At 47.9% G+C, this 25,933-nt stretch overlaps 2 protein-coding genes across 4 annotated transcripts in view; one reads left to right on the top strand and one right to left on the bottom strand.

The window, feature by feature from the left end:
• Positions 1-1,514: 1,514 nt before the first annotated feature.
• PLAGL2 (PLAG1 like zinc finger 2) lies at positions 1,515-16,479 on the bottom strand. Of its 3 annotated transcripts, none has more exons than XM_049698670.1 (3): positions 15,993-16,479; positions 9,819-10,191; positions 1,515-6,671 (listed from the first exon to the last, which is right to left on the bottom strand). In XM_049698670.1, exons 2-3 carry the CDS (start codon positions 10,076-10,078, stop codon positions 5,441-5,443), a joined length of 1,491 nt encoding a protein of 496 aa, XP_049554627.1. In that variant the 5' UTR covers positions 10,079-10,191; positions 15,993-16,479; the 3' UTR covers positions 1,515-5,440. The 3 variants fall into 3 exon arrangements, with proteins under 3 accessions (XP_049554627.1, XP_004272753.1, XP_033289351.1); XM_004272705.4 differs by lacking the exon at positions 15,993-16,479 and adding an exon at positions 15,424-15,571; XM_033433460.2 differs by lacking the exons at positions 9,819-10,191; positions 15,993-16,479 and adding an exon at positions 15,424-15,545.
• The window catches only part of POFUT1 (protein O-fucosyltransferase 1), a 25,187-nt gene continuing 14,845 nt past the window's right edge, over positions 15,592-25,933 (top strand). The window contains exons 1-4 of the mRNA XM_004272706.3: positions 15,592-15,857; positions 17,512-17,633; positions 21,065-21,247; positions 22,406-22,518. Coding sequence (XP_004272754.1) covers positions 15,725-15,857; positions 17,512-17,633; positions 21,065-21,247; positions 22,406-22,518 — 551 coding nt within the window. The 5' untranslated portion in view covers positions 15,592-15,724. The remainder of the gene's footprint in view (positions 15,858-17,511; positions 17,634-21,064; positions 21,248-22,405; positions 22,519-25,933) is intronic.

Below are 25,933 nucleotides of genomic sequence, written 5' to 3'. Positions count from 1 at the left end.
AGGAAGCAAGTGGGCCTCTGCCTGGTTTCCCTGAACGAGCTGGATCTTCCTGGGCTGACAGGCTGAAGGGTGGACATGGCTTCACCTCGTCCTAGGCCTAGGGGCTACCCCTTTCTCTGCTCCAGACATTTCACAAATGTGAACTCTAGTCTGAAGTGCAGGGTCTGTGCACAGATAGTAAGAGCCTGGATGGACCAGCCCCCGCAGCCCTGATCCTGCAAGTGCACCTGCACTCCTGTGATCTCAGCTCCCAAACTTGTGGCCCATGGAGGTCAATACACCCAATACCCCACCCGCTCACCTGGAAGTCCTTGCCACCTCCTCCAGAAGGCCTTCAGCTTCCTCCCATCCAATGGAAAAGATAGCTTTGAGCCCCCAGACCCACTCCTGGGTATGCATCCCCTAGAGGGCAAGGTGGATTCTCTTGGGGCCCTAGCAGGGATCCAACCCACTGGGGTGGACAGTTAGTCAAGTAAACAGAAGGCCAAAGAGATGAACAGCCAGCCCACTGCCTTTGTACATAAAGCACCTGTTACACACATTAACACTTAACGTCCCATAAATTCTTGGGCTGGTCTCTGCAGTGATTTGCACTGCTTGGCTATGAACACTGGCTCCAGACCCCAGAAAGGCAAGCTCAGTCTGAGCCCTGGACAGGAGGATCTCAGTACAAAGGATGGGGCCCGGAATAGTGATGACTATCTTCACTGGAGACTGGCCAAGCAACATCAGGTGAAGCCATAATGGCCTTTCAAGAGTCTGTCTGAACCAAATGGGTAGGCACGAGTGTGGTCAAGGTTAGGTCCTAGCTCTGTCACTTACCAGCTGTGCGCCTTGGGCAATGGATGACATTTTTTTCTTGGACAACCAGCATCCATTCCTCATCCTAACAGTACCCCAAATTTCCTTTGAGAAACTACTCCAACCCTTGTCTCAGCCTTGTCATCACTGGCCTATAGTGACTGGTTTTGGGATGGTACACAATGCCATCATGGCCAATGAGACAGGAGACGCTTACGTGAATAAAGGACTCCTCTCTCCCAGAAAGGGTCCCTCTCCATTTGTGGTCAGCACTGTGTGAAAATGACTGGAATTATGGCCGCATTCTTCTACATAAAGGGACAAACCATTTTGAAGGGCTGGAGGATGAAGTCACAACTGCACAAGATAGGGCAAACACAGGAATGCTAAGGCCAACCATGTTTGAGCTGCTGGATCAATATTAACCTCAAGACTGCACTTCATCTGGCATTTTCAGTGACATGAAATTTCACCATTTAAGCCAATTTGGTTTTTCTGACTCTTGCACCCAAAAATATTAAGTGGTGGCATGATGCCACTTACCTCAAAGATCTTTAATATCAAAGTGCAAAGTTTGTAGGTGCTAATGTGAAAGGTTGTTACTGTCTGCCCTATACTCATCATCCCCTTGGATGCTAAAGATGTCTGGATTCCAGTTCTTCTTCAAGCTCTCTCCTACCCCTTCCCAATCAAACAGGTTCACAACTTCCAAACACATCATTCAGAAGTTTTTAATAAACAACTTCATTATAAAAACTTTTTTTGAAAATGTAATTCTGCAAAACATTGAAAAATCTACTTTAACAAAGATAGGCCCTGTGCATTTTCTAATGGCACTTATATTTTACAATTAAAAACCTTGTTTTATATAAAGCCAAAAATACTCCAAGAGGTTATTCACTGTGTTTACAAAGTGCTAGAAGGTTTTGTCTTGTATTTTTCTCTCTTTAAATAATCTGGCGTTCCGAAAGAGTGGCTCCAAAGCCTTGACCACTGGGAAGGAGGGAGGGAGGTGTATGAGAAGTGGTGTTTCAGGAGTTCTAGTGCCAAACAGTAGGAGGTGGAGAGGTGCACTATGGGGAGAACCCGCTAAGGAAGGAAGCTCACACCCGAAGAAACTGAACTGGAATGCTTCTTCCAAACCCCTCCATAGAGGCACTAGATTATGATGGTGGATCCTTCTCCTGTCACACCAGTACACCCCTTTCCCTCGCCACAGACCCTACTCTCCAGTGGTGAGGTTACAGCCAATTCCTTCCACAGCAGGTTCAGAGTTCCAGGAGAGGCCAGGGTGGGGTCCCAGAGGAATCTGGACTTTTCTGGCCAACACCTGCCTAAGGCAAAGTTTCTTATTACATAAATATCCTTGTTAAAAAGCAAAATATTGATCCTGTACAATATAAACTGTTAAAAAAAATCGTGCTTAAAAACAGCTCCTAGATAAAGAGGAGGTGGAGAGAGGGTGGAGAAAACAGCTACCAAAAAGAAGGGGCGTGGGGACTTAAAGGGCTACTAGGGGAAAGTTTAGGGCAGTGAGAGAATTTCAACTTAGGACAATATCTACGAGCAAAAGAAGTAATCACACCTGCTTCCCAGATTTCCATTAACAAAATGCCATTGTAAAAGGGTGAGGGAAAAAACCTCATTGTTATTCCTTTCCCTACCTCTCACATCTCTAAGATGTGCACAGATCCTCTGAGCTGACACAACTGGGCATGCTATCCCCTGTCCCCCAGGACTGCACTCAACCCTGACCAGCTACTGTGCAGAGGGGGAGTTGCCTGCCACTGTTCAAGGCAGCTCATGCTGACAGAGGTTGGAGGTGGTGGGGGAAGGGAACATCACCCCTTTTCCTGGTCCCCGTTTGGTCTCTGCCAACATGCCGTGGCTCCTGTCCTGGGCAGAAACCCCTAGGCTCTCATGGCCTCAGTAAGGGTACTGAAGTGGGTTTGGTACTGAGTAGGATAAAGCTATTCTTATCCTTTGAACAACCAGGCCAATATGGACTTTTTTCTTTTTTTAAATTTTGGGGAGGTTTAAGAAATGGCTGGGTGTCTATGGTCCAAAAAAAAAAAAAAAAGGTGAAGGCAAATGTTCCTCTGCACCAGCAAAGTTCACAGTGATAGGAAAATTCCTTGTGGGTGGGAAGGGCATTGAAGGAAGAAGAAAAGAGGAACAGGACGGAAGGAAGAAGTGAGGGGAGGAGGGGCAAGGCCCCAGTTACAAGGTTTTAAATAGTTGCTTTGCCTGTCCTATGAGTTTCCCAGCATCACTAATGGGGGAGAGTATTCAAGGAAGGGACAGGAAAGAGCAAAGAGGAGGCGACTCTTCTAACAGCCCAAGACTTTATATTCTGTGGCCAGAGGCCCATTTGCCTCTGTAAACGAAAGATGCAGGGAAGGTGGCAGGGAGGGGTGAGGGTTGCTGGGTCTAGTGATGAAGATCAGAGACGACAAGGAGAATGGCAGCAGAGTCCTGTTTGGATCCTCACATACCATTTCCTATACACGAGTCCCAATAACATGCACAGCATGCAGGAGGTGGCTGCGTACCAAGGGGACGCTTTTAAAAGTAAACCTTAATTAGTCCCTGGGACTCACTGAAACTAATTTTTAGAAGCAAATCACCTACTCTGATTCTAATCTTGCCAGACACCTTTATATCTGGTTTTGTCTTTTTTTTTAAAAGGTATCCCAAACTAGCCTGCCTAAATTAAAACATGCTTATTCACTCCACATTGCTTCCAATCAAGGGCCAGGGAGCTACATTATAAGGCTTTCACCTCAAAGGAAGAGTACTGGCCTGGGCTGAAGCAGAAGCCTGGGTCTTGGACCTGCTCAGTTCCTGATGATAAACCAAAGTGATTTCTAGACAGAAGGGGGAGGGGGGGAGGACTGGGAAGAGGCTGAGGCAGTTCCTCGGTAGTTTGTCCTGAAACCCTAGTGGAGAAGCCAGTATGAGGCACCTGCTGAGAGAAGTGCCCAGAAACTGCTGGCTGCATCTGTAGGAGTTAACAGTAAAGAGGTAGGAGTGTGTTTCTGAATCAGAGTGGAAGTGTCTCAAGAGGGCCCCACACTGGTGGTCCCTGAGCTGCCTCCCTTCCACGAGTGGGAAGAGCGAAGCCCATGCAGAACTGAGATGAAGCAGGGATGGGGTTCAGCTGGGCAAGAGCTGTGCTATCTGTGGCAGGGAGCCCCACAAGTCAGAAGAGAAGAACTAATCATCTGTTGCAAGAAACTTGCTGAGTACTGGGGGCAAAAGTGAGAGGGGCCACAAAAGGAAGATGGAAGTTCTTTGATGGAGAGCAGAGAAGCCTAGGCACAGTGGGCCTGAGTCCACGGGACTGCAAAGTGGGAGAGAGGAGGAACACTGTAGAGAAGAAAAAAGTTTGGTATGGGAGGCAATGATGTACACCCAGAGATTAGGACTCAACTATCTGCCCAGTCCTAACTTTCTGAAAACTCTTCTTCCAACAATTCCACAACTTCCTGGAAAAGAGACAGGAGAGAGACAAATGAGGTCTCACCCTCTCCTTTGCTATCCACACCAGCCTAGAACCGGAGTCCCTCATTCCAAGACTAATGATAAAAGCTCATGACATTCAGGGTGGGGATTAGAGAATTGGGGTGGGAGGTGATGGAAGTGGGCATGCCTTTCATTTCTTCCCCTCTCCAGTTCAAAAGGAGGATGAGGGGGTCATGATGTACTTGGAGAAAAACAGAATTGCAGACCTGTGAGAAAACCGCTCCAATCTTCTTGCCTGTCTCCTGTGGACTCTGCCGACGAAGGCAGGAACAGACACAGTCATGGAAGATGGCAGAGACTGAAGCAGTCCAAAGTCAGTTTATTTCCCCACAGGGGAAAAATACGACCTCAAGTGAAGAGAAGTCAGTGAGACCCGACTCCGCCTTGTAAACAGGGCTCCAGTTAACACCAGGTACCAAATGGTTCCGGCTGGTGCCAACTGGAATGGACTGGTGGGAATGGATTCACGGTGTGTAAACAATGTTCACTGCAATCATTCTAAGGCTATACAGCTCAGCAAGGGAGGTGAAATGGTGTGTCTGAGGCGACTGTGTAAACGGTACCGTTGCTGGAAAACACTGAAAATGGAGGTGCTAGGACAGGAGGGATGGAGGTGATGGGAAGAACAGAGGCCCTCTCTCCTGCCTGTTGGTTGGAAGCAGGCAATGGACCCGCTGCAGCAGGGCCTGACCAACTGCTGTGGGGTCTGCAGGCTGGGACCAGAAGACGGGCTTCTTGGGCTATTTCTCTCGAGGTCATCCAAAGTAAAACCCTCTGTGTCTCCGAGACCTCTCCCTTCTCCAAAGAGAAGGAGGTTCTGATGCTTTGGAGAGGGAGAGGGCTAGGTGTGGCTCCCGATTCAGATTAAAAAAAAAAAAAGTAAAAATACCTGAAGTCCTATTGTATGAAATCTTTTCATGGGGTTGGGGCTCAAGGCTCCTCCTGGAACTGATCCTGGAGCCCAAGCCCCCAAACCAAGTGCTCCATACAGATACTGAAATTTTTCTTTTTGAACTCAGCTCTGAAAGCTCAGCTGCCTTCATGGGGGATGCATATGGGGTAGATACTGAGACTCCCTGACAGAGCCAAGACTGAGCTGAGGTCCTCCTTGGGGCTACTGGAATGCCTGGTGGAAACGAGGCAGGGTGGTGGTGCTCAGGCCAGAGGTGAAGACAGGAGGCAAGGAGTGCAGAGGCCCAAAGTTCAGCGGTCCCCCAGCTCCCGGGGAATCTTGAGGCTGAGCTTGCAAAGTGGTGAGCAGGGGCTGCGCCTCGGCCTGGGAGTAGCCCATGACCAGGCCTCCTGTGGCCCCGGGTGGGTTACATGGGGGCAGGTTGAGAGGAAGAAAGCCCAGTAAGTGGGAGAAGTCCACATTAGCAGCGCAGAGGGCCTCAGAGAGGTTGGCGGGGCTCTTGGTGAGCAGTGCTTCATCTAGGAGGGCCGCAGCTGCCGCCGGCTGAGGTGAGGCGGGCTGGGGTTCAGCGGATGAGAGAGACAGGCTTCCAGGAAGCTCCGCCAGAAAACTATCCACCTCCACTTTGGGCAATTTGTCGGGCAAGTATGAGGTAGATCCAAGCTGGTATTTTGGAGGAAGCTGAGCTGGGGAAGAGATAGGTGAGGACTCCAGAGGGTAGCTCATACCCATGGGCAGCGTGTTGTGCACCAGGGAGTGTGGCACGCCCGCACTGGGCATGGTAGGGATGTGGGCACCATACATGCCCATGGGCAACATGCCAGGGAAGGCCTTGGCCCCCATCACGTCCCGAGAGGCCATGCACAGCACAGGGCTCAGCTCTTCCTTCACATTGACTGTGGAGCTGCAGCTGAGTAGGCCTAACATGTCCACTGGCTCTGTCTTGATCTTGAGCAGCTCTTGCGAGTGACTCTTCTTGACATGACGTGTCAGGTGGTCTTTGCGGCCAAATCGCTGGGCACAGTACTGGCACAGGAAGTCTTTCCGGCCTGTGTGGACCACCAGGTGCCGCCGCACATCCTTACGAGTATAGAACCGCCGGTCACAGTGGTCACAGGGGTGCTTCTTCTCCTTGGTGCCACCTGCTACCCGGCGTGAGTGGGCCTTCAGGTGCTCTAGCAGGGCCTGGGTACTCTCGAAGGTCTGCAGGCACACCTTGCAGCTGAGGTCACCACTGCTGGCGGCATGCATGGCCAGGTGGCGCCGGTAGCCCAGCTTTGTATTGTAATTCTTACCACACTCAGAACAGTGGAGGGCCTCTTTGTTGGGGTCATGGGTCTGCAGGTGGTTCCGCAGATGATCCTTGCGGTGAAACATCTTATCACAGTACATGCACTGGTGGGGTTTCTGGGCTGAGTGAGTGGCCATGTGCCTGGAGATAGGGATGGAGGACAGAGGAGAAAGAAATGAGATCACAAGGGCTGGCTAGACAACTGAGTTGTCCACTAACAGGCAACCAGACACAAAAACTATGGTACAGCCATGCAATGGAATGGAATACCACGCCAACTGTATTCTATAGATATCCCTGACCACCTGCAAAATCATGTACTGCTATTCTTTGCAGCACTGATTTTAGTGGCAAAAAATCAGGAACAATCTAAATGTCCATCAATAGGGAATTGATTAAGTTATTCTATGTCCATAAAATGACTCAACTTTTTTTTTTTTTCTGGCCATGAGGCTTGTGGGATCTTCGTTCCCCGATCAGGGATCGAACCTGGGTCCTCAGCAGTGAAAGCACAGAGTCCTAACCACTGGACCACCAGAGAATTCCCAACTCAACTTTTTAAAATAATGGCAGCTTTATACGTACCACAGGTAACAAGCTCCTAGATACACTTAAGTCAAAAAAACCCATGAGACAGAATAGTGCCTATGGAATGGTACTATACATATGAAAAGAGGGAAGATATATGTATGTTTGCTTGTATGAGCTTAAAATATTTCTGGAAGGCTACACAAGAAACTGACAACACTGGCTACCTATGGGGAGAAGAAATGGGCAGCTTTTATGGGTGTGATGGAGAATTTTCATTATATACCTTTTGAATTTTGAATGCATTTCCTTTGCAAAAAAAAGCGTATTTATAAAAATTTAAATGACACAATAAAGGGAAAATGAAATGTATCTAAACTTCCTGATCTGGAACAATATCCGAAGATATAGGGAGCCAAGTCAAAAAAGGAAGTTCAGTATAGTGTGTGTAATACAATCCCCTGTGAAAATAAAGAAGGAAGGGAATACACGTTTGAATGTCTCAACAAGGACATACAAGAAACTGCCTTTGGGGAGGAGAACAGTGGCTTTGAGTGTGACAATTCATTTTTCACTGCATGTCCATTGGTACCATTTAAATTGTTTGCCACACAAAGCAGCAACATTTAATTTTAGCATATGTGCTGCCGAAGCGAGCACAGCAGCAACATTTAAAAACTTTTTTTTAGTGATCTGGCACCTCAGTGTCCCTTGGTTTGCTCCTGCTCCTTTCTGTCTGGAAAGCAGCTCAGAATCCAGGAACTGCAATCCAGAGCTCCACAGTACATTCAGAATCAACTCAGCAAGACTTTGGAGTCCCATGGTTTGCAAGCCCTGTGTGAGATGTGTGATTAACGTTGTTCTCCCTAAGAGGCTGAAGCACAGGGCAGCCCCACCCACCAGTCAGTAAGTGGCAGAGGCTGCATTTAAACACAGACCTTCTTGAGACCCAGGTTCACTTAGGTATGCCACTGCTGTCTCTAGCACAGCACCCAGTGATTCTTATCAATCGTACCCATTACCCTCATGCTATGTGTGAATGCTCACACCTATGAGGGTTACTATTAACCTCCTGTGACACAACTGGCATGAAAACGTATGAGAGGGAGATGCTGAGTGATCCACAGTCTATTTCCCTCATTTTGAAGGTGAGGAAACAAAGGCCCAGAGAGGTTTAGTAATTCACCTAAAATACAGTGACTAAGGGTGGAGTCAAGGCTCCTGTCTCCTGGCCCAGGACCTTTCCTGTAGCCTCCCACTGACACTCAGACTGTCACTAAGAAAGTCTAAGAGGACAGCCCCAACTGGAATTCACCTAAGACAGAGGAGCACACAGAATCAAAGCATTCCTGAGGACAACAGAACTGTCATGAGGGCAATCCTGGCCACACGCTACCCTGTTACCTGTTTTAGTTCCTTCCTATCAACTGTTTTCCAGACAAGGAACTGAGGCTTTCTGTGGTCATCTTGTCCTTGTATTTACTCATTTACTGTCTGTCCCTGCTACTAGACAGTAAACTCAAGGAGGGCCAGCACCCCCATCTGTCTGGCTCACTATTCTGTCCGTATCACTGAACACTGTGCCTCGTATGTGGCAGGAGATCAATAAATAATAGTCAAGAGATGAATGACTGTGCATCAGGGAAGTCTACATTATTGGTAAAGGGCATGTTCATGGTCCTCTGACGGAAAGGCAAGGATAAAATCAAAATTATGTCCGAGCGGGCCCCCCTCCCTTCAAAGCTGCTCTGTCATTATCTGCTTTACACCAGGGCTTTCACATTCCATTTCACTTTAAGTAGGGGTTCTTGGGCTTAGAAGTTTCAGGAAATCTTCCAACCCAGAGGACACCAGGGACTCTACAGAGACATAAGTAATCATCTGAGTGGCATGCTAGTTCAGTAGAAGAGGCACTGCAGGACCTAAGAAGCTATAGACCTTGGGTAAGTTACTTCTCCACTCTGAGCCTGCACTTTAAAATTTACAGATTGGATCTGAGGGTCTCCTTTTCCTTCTTAACTTCTAAAACTGATTCCTAATTTGGGGCTAATATTCTGACCATTACCCGACACAGGTGGGGAAAGTAGCACAGGCGTACCTCAGAGATATTGCAGGTTTGGTTCCAGACCACTGCGATAAAGTGAACATCACAATAATAGGAGTCACATGAATTTTTTGGTTTCCTAGTGCATATAAAAGTTATGTTTACACTATACTGTGGTCTATTAAGTGTGCAATAGCATTATGTCTAAAAAACCAATGTATATACTTAATTAAAAAATACTTTATTGCTAAAAAATGCTAGCTATCATCTGAGCCTTCAGCAAACTATAATCTTTTTTTGTGAGAATTACCAAAACATGACACAGAGACATGAAGTGAGCAAATGCTGTTGGAAAACTGGTCCAACTTTCTTGACTGAGAGTTGCCACAAACCTTCAATTTGTAAAAATCGCAGTATCTGAGAAGTACAATAAAGTGAAGTGCAATACAATGAGGTATACCTGTATTGAAAAAAAATTCTATCTAGTTTGTTCGTGGCTACCTGATATTGTACCCATCAGATTCTAGTGTTTGAATAAAAAATACCACCATTATTTTTCAGTGAGTGACCTCAAACGGCTGACGTTCAGGGTACACTTATGGGACAAATTAACCTCTACTCTTCTGCCACAGATAAAGTCCCACACTCAGTGGAGTCTCTCTGGCTTTATCCTCTGGAAACCTCAGGGCAGGAAGAAGTATGGGAGTATCACCTACCTATACAGCTTGTACTTGGAGGCAAACGCCTTGCCACAGTGCAGCTGAGGGCAGCTATACGGTCTCTGCTCTGGATGGGGGAGGCTCTGAGGCCTCAGCTTCTCCCCATTTGAGAAGGGTGTCCCCGAGATTTCACATTGGCACTTCACTTGACTCTCCGCCTCCCGGCCCCGAGGCCTGGGAACTAGTTTCCAGCCCACTTCCTCCTCCTGCTTTGCATCTTGAATCCAGGGGGGTACGCTGGTGAAAAATGTGGTCATGGCAAGGCTAATGGCGAAGGGCCATGTTATTGAGAAAGCCTCCCCATCAGCTCCACAGGGCTCTGTGCTCTGTCACAGCCTCCAACGCAGCCTTCAGAAAACAATCTCTTCACCTGAAACATCAGAACACCTGGTGTTAGGGAGCCCAATACCATGAAAACATGGGCTCTGGAGGCAGAGAGATCCCCGTTCCATCCCAGCCCTTCCACTTAGAAGCCATGTGACTTTCAGCCAATTACTTACTTCCCTGAGCTGTTCCCTCATTTACAAAATGGGCTTAATAATCTCCTACATCATAAGGATCTTTTGAGGATTAAATGAGATAATAAATACAAAGCATTCAGCAGAAGGCTGGGCACCTAGTGCTTAGTGGTAACTATTATTACAAGTACCACCTAGGCTAATAGGAAAACAGGATAATCAGAGGAAGTAAAAGCCCTAAACTCCAGACTTTCCCTTCTAGCTTCACTTTTACATCCTTTCCACTAAATTTAGAAATAGCAGCACCTCCTCCTCCTCTTCACCCTACCTCCTCCTCACTTTCTACAATTCTCCTCATAGAGGTGCTAAGGAGCAATAAAATGCCCAAAAGGCATCAGAGGAGAAAGAAGAAGCCATTACTTAGGAAATTTACACCCTGGAGAGTCAGCCCCTGCGCCAGATGTGTTCCTTAGCAGATGTGTTTCTTAGCAGCATATCAACATCAAGAGGTTCTGTCTGAGGAAGGCAACAGCAAACTCAGCATTTCCACTAAACCAGTACTGGTCCTGTCCCGCCCTCAACCACCACTCTGGGTCCCTTGGTCTCAGGGCCCAAACCATACTTCTTTAGCAAAGTCCACTGAACACGCAAGGTGTTGAGTGGTGCTGAGGGTCCCAAAGACCCTCATAGAACACGTGCATGTCTCCATTATGAGCAAGTAACACATTTGCATTAGAACTTAGACGCCATCACCAAACTCTGATTCTTTGAGTTCAGATCACATCTCTTTCATCTCCACACACCTAGCACCTAGAAAAGGACTTTCAACTTTCTTTTAGATGAGTAAATCAGTCATTGAATGCAAGTGGATTCTTATTGGCTAACATGCTCAGGAAGTTCTGGTTTAAACTGAGTTCCAAAGTGGGGAGCCAATATCTTGAAGTCTGATGCTTTCTACTGGGTTGTGGAGTGGGGCGGGGGAGCAAAGGTGACACAACTTCTTTCCTGACTCAACTCAGAGGAAGAGAGAAAGGGCATTACCATACTGATTCTCAAAAGGGGGACAACAGAGCCACATTCACACTCACAAGCTCATCACACGAGATTACCAACCCCAATGCAACTTGCTATAACAGGGGGATTTCCTTTGAAGAGGTCATGCCAAAATTTGGTCATGAGGCTTTTCCATGTGAAGGGAGCAAAAGGGTATCTGGGGATTGTCCATGAGAATCTGGGGAGGGCTCCAATTGCACAAACTAGCTGTGGGCCAAAGAATGCTTGCTCAGCTCATTAGCACCTGCTGCTTACAGTGACCATTCAACCAACAGGCTGGCCGTGAACGAGATGATGGGATCAGCGGGTTTATGCCCGAGAGAGCTTTGCTCATCATTAACATAAGCTACGTCCTGTTCAGGAACCATTCCTCTTGTTGAAGAAACACTGCAATGTAATATGATAAACATCTCCCTATCACGAGTGGAGATTTGCCTAGAAAGATCTGCACAAAGGTGGCTGCATTTTGCGTGAGTCACGTGTTAGCACTAAAAACTAGTCCCACTTGAGCCTTCGAGTCATCATGGCATATTTGCCTGCTTCACGATAAACCTCAAAGGCCTCTGATGTCTGGCTTTCATCGTTTAAGTCCCCTCCTTCTTCCAAAGGGTGGAATTACCTGTTTATAATACCAGTGATTACTAGGCAGCTTGGAATTGGGTAGTGAGCAAGCACGAATTTGAACATCTAGTTTGAAGGGAATTTCCCCCACCTTCAAAGTCAAATTCTGCCCCACCCCCCGTCAATATGTGAAATCATGCACCTCAGCCTCTGGAAAGTTGGGAATGGCAGCCAGAGGGAAGCAAGTCACATCACTTTGGCTGATGTGAGAGAGGAGCCTAGCTTTGGAAATTCCACGCAAACTCAGAAAGAGAACAGTATGTCCCCCACCTCCCACACGTCCACCTCATCTGTTCTCCCGAACAAGCACAAACAAGACACAGCAGTTTAGTATGCTGCTGCTGGAAGAGTAATGGGCTTCTAGGAAAGAGGCTGATGGTGGCTAAGAAGAGCTCTCAAGGTTGTACTGATAGAATCAAAGAAGGAAGGCAGCAGCCATGTGCTTGCCTTGATTTGCACTTAATGGGGCTATGGCTTTAGTGTTACCTTAGGAACCCTTCTGGAAATCTAGTTTTTCTCCCTCTGTCCCTTGTCTGCAAAATCCTTTCATCCAGGAAGATTCCTGGGCCTCTCCCACATTATCCGAAGGCCTATTCCTTCAGACATCTTCCTCTGCAAAACTGAAAAAATTCTGCTTCTCTTTCAAAGCTGCTCTTCTGGTCTCATACTCTAACCTTAACAACTACAGAAGCTGACAGAACCTGTTCCCATAAAACAAACACAATCAATCCCTCCCAGTTACTGGTGTAACTCGGTATATTTTCATCCTAAGATTCCTTCTGGAGTCTGATATGAAGAGGGAGGTATTGTGGAAAGAACCTTGGACTTGCTATCAGAAGACTGCCACTTACTGGCTGTGAAACCATGGGCAGGTTACGTAGTTTCTCTGAACCTCAGTTTCCTCAATTTCTAAAATAGACATTTGTTCTCCTTACCTATAAAATCCTCATGGAAGATTCAGTGAAACTCTTGAAATGTCTGACATAAAACGTGTAAATACAAACAGTGCTGTCTCTGAGGTCTAAACTGTGTCTCCCTCTTTTCCGCACGGGGCCTGAATAGTACTACTTTTTTTTCCTCCCTAGATGAGTCTTCTCAGGCCTCAGAGTGAGTTTCCTTCCCTTCCCAACATCTCCCCAGAATGCAGCCTTCCCCTTTTCCCTCACAATTAACCCTCAGCACATCCCCCGGAGCCAGTCCCCCTTACTTTATCTTCCTCCAGCACCATATCCTGGGCCAGAGTTCCCTCACTGTAGGAATCTCCTCTGTTATTAAGGCCCCATACCCCAAATACAAATGCTTGCTAAAAACTCTGTATGGCCCTCTTTGGAAGCCTTTAAAAGAGACAAATCGCTTCCTCGTCTGTCTGTCCTCTGTTGTGTGCCACGATGCCTGCTGCCCTCTGATGAAACTATAGTTTTTATGGTGTTACATCATCTCTATAGAGACTGCGTTCTTTCTCCATTATTAGCCTGTTTCCTCATCTGTAAAACTAAAAATACTTACCTCACAGGCTTGTTGTAAGGATTATTTTAGTCAGGTATGCAAAGGACTCAGCACAGGGCTTGGCTTGCTCTAAGTACCCAACAAAAGGCAGCTATTATCTTTGCCTTTGTATAGAGTTGCATGTTCCCACCTTCTGCTGCCACAGTTGAATTCTCTCAAACCTCCCCCCAAAACTGTTGAGAAATAGCGCCCCTGCACCAAGGAAAGGGTTAATCTTTAAGTGTTCTTAACTAGAGAGACCCACAGAGGATTAACAGCTCCACTTCAGTGACTACCCTAAAATAGCTTTTATCCCTGCTGCCTAAGAGCTACTTGGGGATCTGAAGAACTCAATTCAACACCTGCCGAGGAGGAAACACACCCAGGAACTTTCCTTGCAGTGGACACAATCTTCCCTTAAGCAGAACCCAAAATAGCAACTGGGAAATTATAAATAGACTTAGAGATAAAAAACAGGTCCTGACCTGGGCATCAGAAACAAATCCAAAAGACACACTGACTGACTGGAGAACAGTGAGAAGGAAAGGGGGAAATGGGTATAGCTGCCCCCGGCCACCAAAACACACACACAAACACACATACACTCCAGAGTGGGGGGGAGAATTAAATTACAGGGAGGCTGGAGCATCTCAATGACTTGCATCATTCCAGGAGCCATCAAACAGGATTAACAGGGGCTGCTAGTTCTTCTATCGGTGTAGATGGACCCTTTTTGGAGTCCTTTTGATTCATGATTTCCTCTGATTCCCGCTGCCTCCCACTCCTAAGGAGGCCTTGAGCAAATGGCTGCAATTCACAACAGCCCCATTTTCACCAAGAGGAAACCTGATTAGACACCCCCCCCCCCAAATCCCGTGGCCTCACCTTGGGCGGTAGGGTTAGCAACCCCAGGCGAGACTCTTTCAGAGTCCCAGGCAGACAGGTGGGAAAACACACAGGCCAGGTCACAGGAACACTTGCTGGTGAAAGTACCAACTCCCCACACCCGACGTCCCCTTATCTTGCACCTTACAAGTCCCTTTCCCCCACCGAGATGGGGCCAGGACAGGATTTGCAGGGGATAGCCTGTCTTCTGGTTCGTTTCTAGACCACCATACTGCATGGGGGGAAAGGTTAAACGCCCCTGGGCTGGGAGGGCTGGGGGTAGACGGCTGCCGGACCAGGGACAGAAATTCAGGAAGAAGTCTGGAGGTCTCAGGAATGGAAGGGAGGGAGGAGCAAGTTATCTCGATCCCTAAGAGACCCCCACTCCACCCTCCGCAAAGAAAGAGAGACGGTGGGGGGTGGGGGATGGATTACATGGGATGGAGGGTTAAAGGGGCTGAAGATAAAAGCGAATTCCCTGAATTTCAAGAGTCTCAAAATGGTACCGGGTGGAAACTGTCTAGAGTTTGGGAGTACGATCGCCGAGGAGGGAACTATAGGTAGAAATTATTTGGGTTCCCCAGAACCAAATAATTGGGGGAAGCCTCAAAAGGGGTTATGTGGTTCTGGGAAATGAAACAGAGGAGAAAGAGCGAACTATTTGGAGCAGGAAAGGGGGTTATGTGGGTCCGGGTAGGCGTGTCTGAGAGGAGAGAGCAGGTGCAGCTTATCTGCGTCCCCCAGACCCGGGTCCCTGGTAAGGTCAGCAGCGCGTTATCTGGGTTTCCAGGGAGCCTGCGGGGTCGGGAGTGGGGACCCCCCCCAAGGGCTGAAGCTCCAGGTCTCGGAAGGGAGGGGGCCAGCGGGGTTTCTTCAGGTCCCCCAGACCCAGGTATCGGGTCCGGGGAAAGTTTTCGTCACCCTGGGGCCTATCTGGGCCGGGCTGGCGCAGAGGGGGCCTCGGGTCGGGGGTGTGGGCGACCGTGCTGAGGGGCCAGAGATGAGGGGCGCTGCCACTCCGGGCGCCGGGCGCGCGGGTGCAGCGAGACTGCCTCCCGCCCCGCTCCCCGCCGTCCCCCGGGGCCCTCGCCCACACTCACCGCGCTCCGGGCCCCGCGCTGCGGGCCGGGCCGCGCTCGGGCTCCGCCAGGCCCGCTCAGGCCCCGGTAGTGGCGGCGGTCGGGCCATTGTGCGGTGCATTCTGGGAGCCGCACGAGCGGGCGTTCTGCCCGTGGAGGGGGCGGTGCCGCGGGCTCTCTATGGTCCCGCCTGCCCGCCGGCTAGAGCGGCCGGAGCGGCGCGCGGGCGGCGCGCGGGGGCTGACGGGAGCGGGGCGGACGCTCGCGCCCTTCCTTCCCTCCCCGCCTCCGAGCCGCGGAGCGACCTGGCTCTGGGGCCAATATGGGAGCCGCCGCGTGGGCATCGTCGCCCCTGCCGCCGCGTGTGTCTCTCCTGCTGCTGCTTCTGCCGTTCCCGGGGCTGCCCGTGGGCTCCTGGGACCCGGCGGGTTACCTGCTCTACTGCCCATGCATGGGTAAGGCCTCCCGAGCCTTCTGTCCAAATGGGGAAACTGAGGCCCAGAGAGGAGAAGCAATTTCTCTGAGGCGCCCAGAGACGCCTTGACAGGTCCAGGAAAGGACCCCAGCGCGGGGCAGGGCCTGCTCCTCACCTTTCTGCCCCAGTTGCAAGGGCACCGAAGGGACCTCTGTGTCCAACCTTCCGTTTGGCAGATGAGAAAACTGAGGCCGGGAGAGGTTACAATGTGTCTTGCGCAAGGCCTAAGCCAGCCCCGAGTCCAGTAAATGGAGTTAGTGGGGCAGGACTTGATGGCACTGACCCAACGCTGGCTCTGGGCGATTCTTTCATTCATTCAACACGTATTTATAGGGCACCTACTGTGTGCCCAGCCCTGTTCTCTGCTCCAGGGATACGGTGGTGATAAGACAGAAAGCTCCAGGCCCTTGTAGAGCCTTCATTTTAGTTGGGAAAGACAGACCATAAAAGATAAATATAAAAAATAAGTAACTGCATAATATTTATGGATGAGTGCTATGGGAAAATAAAATAGAGCAGGGTAAGGGAGAATCTAAAAGCTGGCTTAGGAGTGCAATTTAAATGGGAGTGGTGGATCGTCACTGTTAAAGTTATTTCTTCTTAAAATCCTTCACACTCCTAACCATGATGATGTTGCCCTCTGCGCATCATCTCCACCACACCCTTCTCCCCAGACCCTCCAGCTGCAGGCACAGTTACCCTTTTCTGTTCCTTACACATACTCAGGTCCTGCAGCCTGTGCTAGTCCCTCTGCCGGGGAACACCCTCCCCTTGCCTTGTGCCAGACCAACTCCTTCCCATCCTCAGGCCACAGCTTAAATGTCACCAGAAAAGACTTCACTGACCTCAACCCAAATAATCTCCTCCTCATTGTTCTCCATCACCAAACTTTTTTCACTTCATTTTTGAACTTATCAAAATTTATCACTGTATATTTGTTTATATGTTTACTGTCCCCCTACCTGGCCTGTGAATGCCTTGAAGGCAGAGACCTTGTCCTTCTTGCTCACTCCTGTGTCCCAGCACCTAGCAGAGAGCCTGACACGTTGTGGCCTCTCAACAGTCTTTGTGGAATGAATGAATGGATGCCATGCTGGGGATAACAGAAAGAGTCAGACAGGGACCTTGCACCTGGGGCATTCACAGGCTAAGGAAACAGCCAAAGGCCGGGAAATGGGAAAGGACATTCTAGGAAGAGTGAAGAACCGCAAGTAACTCATATCCAAGGTGGGAGGCAGAGGAGGGGAACTGAATATGGCAGAGGGGTAGTGAAAGGATCCCAGTGAGTGAGGCATTGGAGTTACCCCTTCACATGCAGATGGGAGGAAATAGAAGTAGAAGGTCACTCCTGGCTGATGGAACAGCAAGAGCAAAGGCATGGGGTGGGGATGGGAAGTGTAGAGCATGTTTGGGAAACAGCAAAGAACCTGGAGTGGCTGAGGCAGAAGAGGCAGGGCCTGAAGGGCCTTGACTGTCAGACCCAGGAGTCCAGACGTGATCCCATGCTGCCAGCTCCCCTGGCTCTCCTTGGTGTCCTGGCCCTCCACACTCCTGCCTCTGCATCCTTTCTGAGCCTTGCATGCCCCAAGCCCTCGACGCCGTAGTCCTCACTTCACCTGCAATATACCATCCAGGGCGCTTTGGGAACCAGGCTGATCATTTCTTGGGCTCCCTGGCATTTGCAAAGCTGTTGAACCGCACCCTGGCTGTACCTCCTTGGATTGAGTACCAGCATCACAAGCCTCCTTTCACCAATGTGAGTACCTCCTGCTGTTGACCCTTGTCCACCTTTCCCTAATCCTGCTCACCTCTGCTTGACCCCAAGTCTTTCTGTAGGCTTTACCTCCCACCCCTCTGAGTTTGCCCTACCTCCCCCCACCCCGTCCCCCGCCAGAACTGTCTTCCCTGGCTAACTGGCTAACATTTATCCAGCACCTGTTGTCTGCCAGGCACTGTTTCTGAGCACTGCATCAGGATTAGCTCTTTTCCTTCTCATCACATCCCTATGAGGAAATGGGTTTAGAGAGGTTAGGTAACTACCCACGCTCACACAGCTTGTGAGTAGTAGACTGGAATTCAAGCCCATGTCTCTCTGACTCCTGAGCCTGTGACCTGAACCTCCAGACTCCATTTCCAGCCTTGTTTGGTCCCACCCATTGGTCAGAGGTGATGGTTGCTATTATCAGTTCTGAAGGAGAAACAGAGGCACAAGTTGGTTAATAACATGTCCAGGGCCACAAACCGGAGCAGTCTGGCTCCGGCACTGCCTCTCACCTCATCAAGGGGTCCCTTAGTATGGGAAGCCCAGCATCATGTAATTTCTTGCATGTTCTTTATGTCTTCCACCAGTCCTGTATCTGTCATTGTTCACAATGTAACTCCAGGGGCCTGGCAGTAGGAACTAAATTAATATTTAGTGAATTGACTTTGAAAGTTTTTAATAAACTTCAAAAAATTATGTTTAGTATGTACCAAACACTGTACTTTATTCTTACAGCCTAAAACGTAGGTTTTATTTTTTCCTGCACATGCCTGTATTTAGAAAGTTTAAAAGCCAGAGTACCTGAGATCATAGCCTGGCTTGGCCACTTACTAGCCGTATCGCCTGGGCAGGGTACGTGACCTCTTTGTGCCTCAGTTTCCTCATCTTTAAAACAGGCTGGTAATAGTTGTTGCTACCTCCCTCAGTGAGTTAGTGATTGTGGAATGCCTCCCTCTTAGAATCAGCTGAAGCCATCAATTGAAAGTGCTTAGGATGCAGGGAGTCCTTAGTAACCGGGAGCTGTTGATGCTCTGACTTTTTGTACTCACTGTTATAGTTTAGACCTGGCCCGTTGGTCTCCCTCTGGTTTGCTTGCCTTCTCTCACCTTGCCTTCTCAGCTAGGAGTCTTTGAGAGTTTCCACTTCTTGCTTTCTATGGGTTACTCAACCTACCCCAGTTGGGCTCCCCTTCCCCACTGAGACTGTTCTCACAGAGGCCACTAAGGACCTCAGAATTGCCAAATCCAGGAGTCATTTCTCAGTCTTTTTCTTAACTGACCTCCCGGTGGCACCTGGCCCCATGTGCCTCTCTCCTTCTTGAACTTCCTACTCCCCTGGCTTCCAAGACACAGCCTGTTCCTGCTTCAGCCCAACCTATCCACATTTTCCTCTTTGTGCTGCATCAGGGGCTCCTCTCTCCCCACCCACTGTTTAAATGTTGGTGGGTCTCCTCTTTCTGTTTGCTTATTAGCTGTGTGACTTAAGATGAGTTACCTAGATTCTGTCCACCTGGGTTTCTTCATAAATAAACTGGAGATGGTTGTATTCCTACCTCTTACAATTAGATGAATAAGTCCATGAAACATCATGAGTACAGCACCTGGCACTAACCCAGCACTCAGTAAATATTAGTTGCTTTTATTACCATTATTTGCTTTGCTATAAGTTTCTGTTGACTCTTGGGCTTTCACTTTTCTCCACGTACCTCCCAAATTTACCTATGGCCCAGACTCTCCTCTGACCACAGGCCTTGTGTTTCTAACTCCTCCGCCTTTGGGTCTATTTGGATGACCCACAGATAATCTGAAGTTCACAAAGCCAGAACTTTCCCCTCAAACCTGTGTAACCACCTATATTTCCAGCCTTAGTTTATGTCACCTCCATTCACCTGGGCCAGGAACCTAGAAGTCATCCTAAATGCTTCCCTTTACTCTGTACTTCACCTCCCTTTACATTTTTTAACCTGTCCATGCTTCCCCATCTCTCGGACTTTTGGAGATGCTCAAAAATACATGTTGAAACAAAACAAAGCACACAAAACAAAACAAAAATACATGTTGAATGAATACTTGAACAAGTAAAAGGACCATTGCAGTAGCCTCCTAATTCCTCTCCTTCCTCTTATCTTACCATCAGTACATTCTTTCTTCTGCCGCCAGAGTGATCTTTCAAGGAAGCAGATCTCACATTATTTCTGCTTAAAATCCTTCAGCAAGACCTTGTTGCTAATAATTAAGGTTCTCGAAGTCTGTTCATTGGAACATCAATGGCTCGTGCAGGAATGGTGCAGTGGTTAAGTCAGTTTGGGAAATTGTGTTCTCAATTCCTCATTCCCCCCAAATTTGGAGATTCAAAATGCATGTTAGCATATTAAAGGCCCTGAGAAGTTCTGTCATAAAGAAACCTGCTTAACATAGCATTTCCCAGGCCTGTTTATTTCTGGAGCCTTTTTATTGCAGAACCCTTTACCCACCTGAACTAGTGGAACATGCTTGGGAACTCTGACCTATAGGATAAAGTCTAAATTTTATTTCATGGTGTTCTAAGAAATTTTCTTAAGTCTAGAAAAATACAGAGATTACTATAATCACCGTCCATGTATCTACCACTAGAAATGATAATCATTAATATTTTCTCATCTTTGCTTCATGTTTTCTTTTTGTTAATAAAAGTTTATAGATAAAGTCGTTAAAAGATTGTGTGTCTTGGCTCGAGGTAACTTCTAGTCCCTCCCCCACCCCCAGAGGCAACCACTATCATGGATTTAGTGTCTTGGTATGACTCCTTCCAAGTTTTTTCCTGTACTACTTCCATTGTGGCACTGAGCATCCTTTTATCCATCTCTTGGTACGAAGGGCAGGATTCTCTAAGGCAAATACCTAGAGGTAGAGGGCACCTTTAAAATCCTATTAGATGCTTGTAAGGGGTTACACTCCAAAGTAGTTGTTCCAAAATGTATACTTCTACTATCAGCCGTATCTTTTCCAGTAATTAGAGTTAAGCTTTTAAATTTTTGCTGGTCTCACAGGTAAGAAGTGGTGTCTTGTTGTCATTGTACTTTTCTTTTTCCTAATTCTCGTGAGCTTGCACATCTTTTGAGTGTGTTGGCTATTTGGGTTCCCTTTGCTGTGAGTTGCTCACTCCTATCCTTTGCCCATGTTTTCTCTTGCATCATTTGTCTTTTTTCTTATAAATCAGCAGGCATTTTTGAATATGAGGTGTATTACTGTTTGTTCTTTAGTTTGCAGATGTCTTCTCCCAGCCTTCGTTCTAACTGTGGTATCTTTTATCAAAAGTTGTTCATTGACACGTAGTCCAAGCTGTCTGGGTCTTAGAGTATATGGTTTTAATGAATGTCTTTGAAACAGCCACTAGGATACTGAGGAGGGGCCCTCGCCCCCTCCTTTTCCCCACTTTTCCTGTAGCTCCATGTGTCCTACCAGAAGTACTTCAAGCTGGAGCCCCTCCAGGCCTACCATCGGGTCATCAGCCTGGAGGACTTCATGGAGAAGCTGGCACCTACTCACTGGCCCCCTGAGAAGCGGGTGGCATACTGCTTTGAGGTGGCAGCCCAGCGAAGCCCTGATAAGAAGACATGCCCCATGAAGGTGGGTCCTGTGGGTCTGGGGGACCCTTTCTGCCTGTTCCAGGTCCTCTAGGCCCCTGAGACACTGTGTGATAGCAGTGTGTGGGAGAAGGCACCAGAAGGGCCTAGAATAGAAAGATGGAGATTTAAGTCCCATTTCTGGCATTTGTCAGCAGTGTCACTTTGGGCAGAGGACGTTGCTTCCTCTGAGCCTTTACTTCTGCCTACAAAGTAAAGACAGCAGTTCCTGCTGTGTCTTGCTCATAAAGTATCAGTGAGGGCCAGGTGTAAGAGTGCTTGTAAACTGTAAAGTGCCACATCAGTAATAATCACTAATACTCACATAGCACTTACTACACACCAGTACCATGTTAAGAGCTTTCCACATATTATCCCACTTAATCCTTAAACTGTTCCATGAGCAAAGTACTATTAATACCCCATTTTATAGAGAGGACACCGAATGCAACAAAGAGAGGTTTAATATTTTGCCCAAAATCATAATAGCAAATAAGTTGTGGTAATATGGCTCCATTGTCCACCCTCCTAACTTGTATACTTTCTTGCCTCTCAGCACATAAATGAAAAGCTGTTATATTTATCAGTAGAAGTTTGTAAATTTCTGGCACTTTTGGAATAAGACAGTCCCCAACATGTGTTTCAGTGCTTATGCTACAGTCTGAGGAGGGTGGTTGGAGGAGCTGTGAAATTTGAGAAGGGAGACCTTGCTTACAGCCCCAGCATTGCCCTCACTTGCTCTGTGAGCTTGAGCAAGTGTCTTGTCTGGGTCCTGGTTTCCATCTTGAAAATAAGGGCATTGGATTAGCCGGGTCTTGAAGGTCTCTTGGAGCTCGTAGTCCATGGTCCTAAATCCAAGGTTGACTTGCTCCCCAGACCCCCACCAGTGCTGCAGGGTCAGCGGCATATGGCACACGAGCAGGAAAGACTCCTTCAGATATTGTGGTGAACGTTGCCTGCTGAAAACCAGACTGGAGGCCGAGCTGCCCTCCTCAGCACCCAGCCCAGAAATTACGACGTGATATTCCTACTGGCCCATCCTGTGAGAGTATTTCAGCCTGAGTCAAATCACCCAGGGTTCCCCCATCCACAGTCCCTTGGCCCCATCCCCAACTGGCCTTCCCTCCTGCTCAGTAAGCCTTTTCCCACTCTCTTTCTCTAGGAAGGAAACCCCTTTGGCCCATTTTGGGATCAGTTTCATGTGAGTTTCAACAGGTCTGAGCTTTTTGCAGGCATTTCCTTCAGCGCCTCCTACAAAGACCAGTGGATCCAGAGGTATGTGGAGGGGGCAGCATTGCTGGGATTAGGGGAGAGGTGGGGGGCCCACGGGCATTCAGCACCTTCCTGGCCCTCTTCCCCTCTACCACACCCTGATGTATGAGACCAAAGGTGCGGCTGTTCTGTCTGTTGAACTTGGGATCCTGTGTGATCTGTTCCCATCTCAACGCCTGACACGGTGGGACGTTGACCTGCCACAAGGTTGAGCAAGAGTTTATCAGCCAATAAAGGATGTCATAAAAAGAATATTGTGCAGTCACATGAGTCTCGATTTCCTCCTCTAGGCGTGAGAATCACATCCCTGTTACCTTCCTCTTCACAAGGTGAAAATTGGAAGCTGCTTCTAGAGAAAAACAGCTTCAGGTGCAGACGGAGAAATGATGTCATCCTGATAGTAATTGGATGTGCTTTATTAATTGTGCTCCAGTAAGCCCTATTAAAGAACAAAAACTAGGTTAGCAGGGCATAGGCACAGGCTGTGAAATATTTATAGAGCAGCCGTCACGTATGAGACGTAGTGCTCAAAGGCCAGAGGTGATGCATAAAAATGAGGAAGACCCAGTCTCAGCCTTCAGCGGGCTACAGTCTAGATATAATGATGACACTAACATAGTACATTTGCCCCTGATGCTGTAGTGTGGCAAGAAAGAGCGTGGGCTTAGATGTCAGACCTGGGTTAGAAACCGTGAGGGGCTTATGAATTCTTGTGAGGTCCCAGCACTTGGCATTTAGTTAGCCAAAGATAGACTGATGCAGAGGAACGAGCACAGGCTCAGGATAAGACAGCCCTGAGCTCTGACCCAGCCCTGCCTCTTTCTCAGATGCCCCTGAGTGAGCCACTCCAGCTGTCTGGCCTGAGTTTCCTCCTTGGTTTAATGGAAGGAGCACTATGGTATCTGCCTCCAAGTGTGTAAATCACATGGCACATAGTAGAGGGCCAGTCACTGTTACCTGTTACTATTATTCACATGCTTTATTTTATTTAAGTCTTTGAGAAATTTCATGAAATGGGTATTATGATCAATTTCCATTTGACAGGTGAAGAAACTGAGCTCAGTAAGGCTAAATAACTTGCCCAAGGTAATGCAGCTATTGACTGGGCAGCAGGGGTCTGTGTGTAAGGCTTTCATAGGTAATAAAAACTAATATTTATTTAGTGCTTACTTGTGCCAGTTGCTGTTCTAAATCTTCACTACCTAAGTCTTCTAAGGTAATAGCTCATTTAATGCTTCCATGAGTCTGGGGGACAAGTGTTACTGTCATCTCTGCTTTACAGGTAAGGAAATTGAGACAGAGAGAAGTGAAGTCACTTCCCTAAGGTCATGCAGCTTGAAGTGGCAGAGCTGGGGTTTGAATCCAGGCAGCCTGACTCCAGAGCACCCATTCTTCATCACTGTGGAGAAAAGAGCTGTGCCTTTAATAGCTGCCAGTTCCTATTTGGGACTTGCCTTCAGAGCTAGTTCATGAGCTACTGAGGATACTCAGTCCTGGCAGAGTCTAATCCCCCTCATTGTTGATCCCAGACAGGGAATTGTTGATTCCCATTTGATCACCTGCTTGGTTCTCCCCATTCAACTCTGAGTGACCCAGAGCTATTGCCAGACGGCAGACCTGTCCTCAAAGGATGGAGATTTGCCTCTAAAATGCCAGGGGGAAAAAAAAAACCATGACACCAGCTCTAAAAGCAGCTCTAAGAGCAAATTCCAAAAAGCACACAGTCCTGGTTGGAAGAGAAGGGACAGGGTTGCATGGATGCATCAGTCGGACAATGTTGCTGAAACACTTGTTCATGGCCGCGTGGTCTTGCTTCAGATCACTGAGTTGTAGGAATTGTGTAAGGGCTTGGGGAAGCTTGTGCCTCACAACCAGATTTTTGGGAAAGGAAGACTAGTGGGGAAGATGAGGTCCCTGGAGGCAGCTGGAGAGAGCTAGGACCACCTGGGCAGCTGCCTTCCTTCCACACACATGTAAGAAGCACCGCCTGAGTGTCAAGCACTGGTGTGGATGCTGGGGAGACAGGCAAGAAGAAAGCAGATAAGGCCCCTGCCCTGATGGAGCTGATTCTAACAGGGGAGACAGTGAATACATTTTTACGTAGGATAGTCCCAGAAGACAGTGCTGTGAGGGACATAAGCAGGTGATGTGTGATTGGCAGGCAAAGACCTTGTCTTTGTCAGCTTGGACTGCTATAACAAAATACCACAGACTAGGGGGCTTAAACAACAGACATTTATTTCTCATGCTTTTGGAGGCTGGGATGTCCGAGATCACGGTACCAGCGTGGTCAGGTTCTAGTAAGGACTCCTTGACTTGCAGTTGCTGCCTCTTACTGTATCCTCACATGTTGGAGAGAGAGCAAGCTCTCTGGTCTCTTATAAGGGCACTAATCTCATCACAAGGGCTCTACCCTCATGACCGTCTAAATGTAACTGCCCCCAAAAGGCCCACTTCCTAATACTATCACATTGGGAGTTGGGGCTTCAACATATGAATTGGTGGCGGGGTGGGGGCACAAACGTTTAGTCCATAACGGATCTGAAGGATGAGGAGCCAGCCATGCCAAGAGCTGGAGGGAAAGGTAGTTCTTCATGGTGGGAACACTGCAAGCTCTGAGGCAGGACAAGCTTGGTGTGGTCAAGGGGCAGAAAGGCCAGAGTGGCTGGTGTGGAGCATTTCAGGAGGAGAAGGGTAGGGTGTTCCCATCGTCCATCACAGTGTAATAAACCACTCTAACACTCAGTAGCTCAACAACGATTGAGAATGATTGCTCAGAGTTCTGTGGGTCGACTGGGCTTAGCAGGGCAGGTCTTTGGTTTGGTTTTTGTTTTTCCATTTTCTTTATGGAATCCCAACTGTACAAAGTTCCAATCCATGTTAAACCTAATTTCTTAAGATGAATACTCTTTGGAATACCCACCACATTTGGTGTTTTTTGTTTTTTTTTTTAATAAGAAAATTAAACTTACTCATACTCCCATCACCCCTCCAAAAAAGTATTAGAATTTTGATATGTATACTTCCACCCTCCAAAATGGGTGTATTTTTATGTACATATACAATGTATACCTATACATATTAACTTAAAATGAAATTATTACATATAGTTTGTAATTGAGTATCTTTTCTGAGGAGTAATTGATATTTATCAGGTTAGTAAATAAGTATCATTGGCAAGATCAGTTCTAAACATGTAAAATCATGAGATTTCAAAAAATGGTTAACTGGTGTGTATATGTGTATTCCACTCCATGCCAATGGAGTGTATTGGGTAGGGTATGTGTGTGGGATGTCCATTCATCTGTCGATGGGCACTTCTTGCTTGTGGTCTCACATGGCTACAGTCAGCTGTCGGCTGGGACTGGAGTCATCTGAAGGCTCAACTGGGCTGCATGTCCAAGAGGGCTCCCTCATG

Source organism: Orcinus orca, chromosome 16 (genome assembly GCF_937001465.1).
Source record: "Orcinus orca chromosome 16, mOrcOrc1.1, whole genome shotgun sequence".
NCBI lineage: Eukaryota > Metazoa > Chordata > Mammalia > Artiodactyla > Delphinidae > Orcinus > Orcinus orca.
The sequence above is the reverse complement of the archived record's forward strand: the minus strand, read 5'-3'. Positions and strand labels throughout refer to the sequence as shown.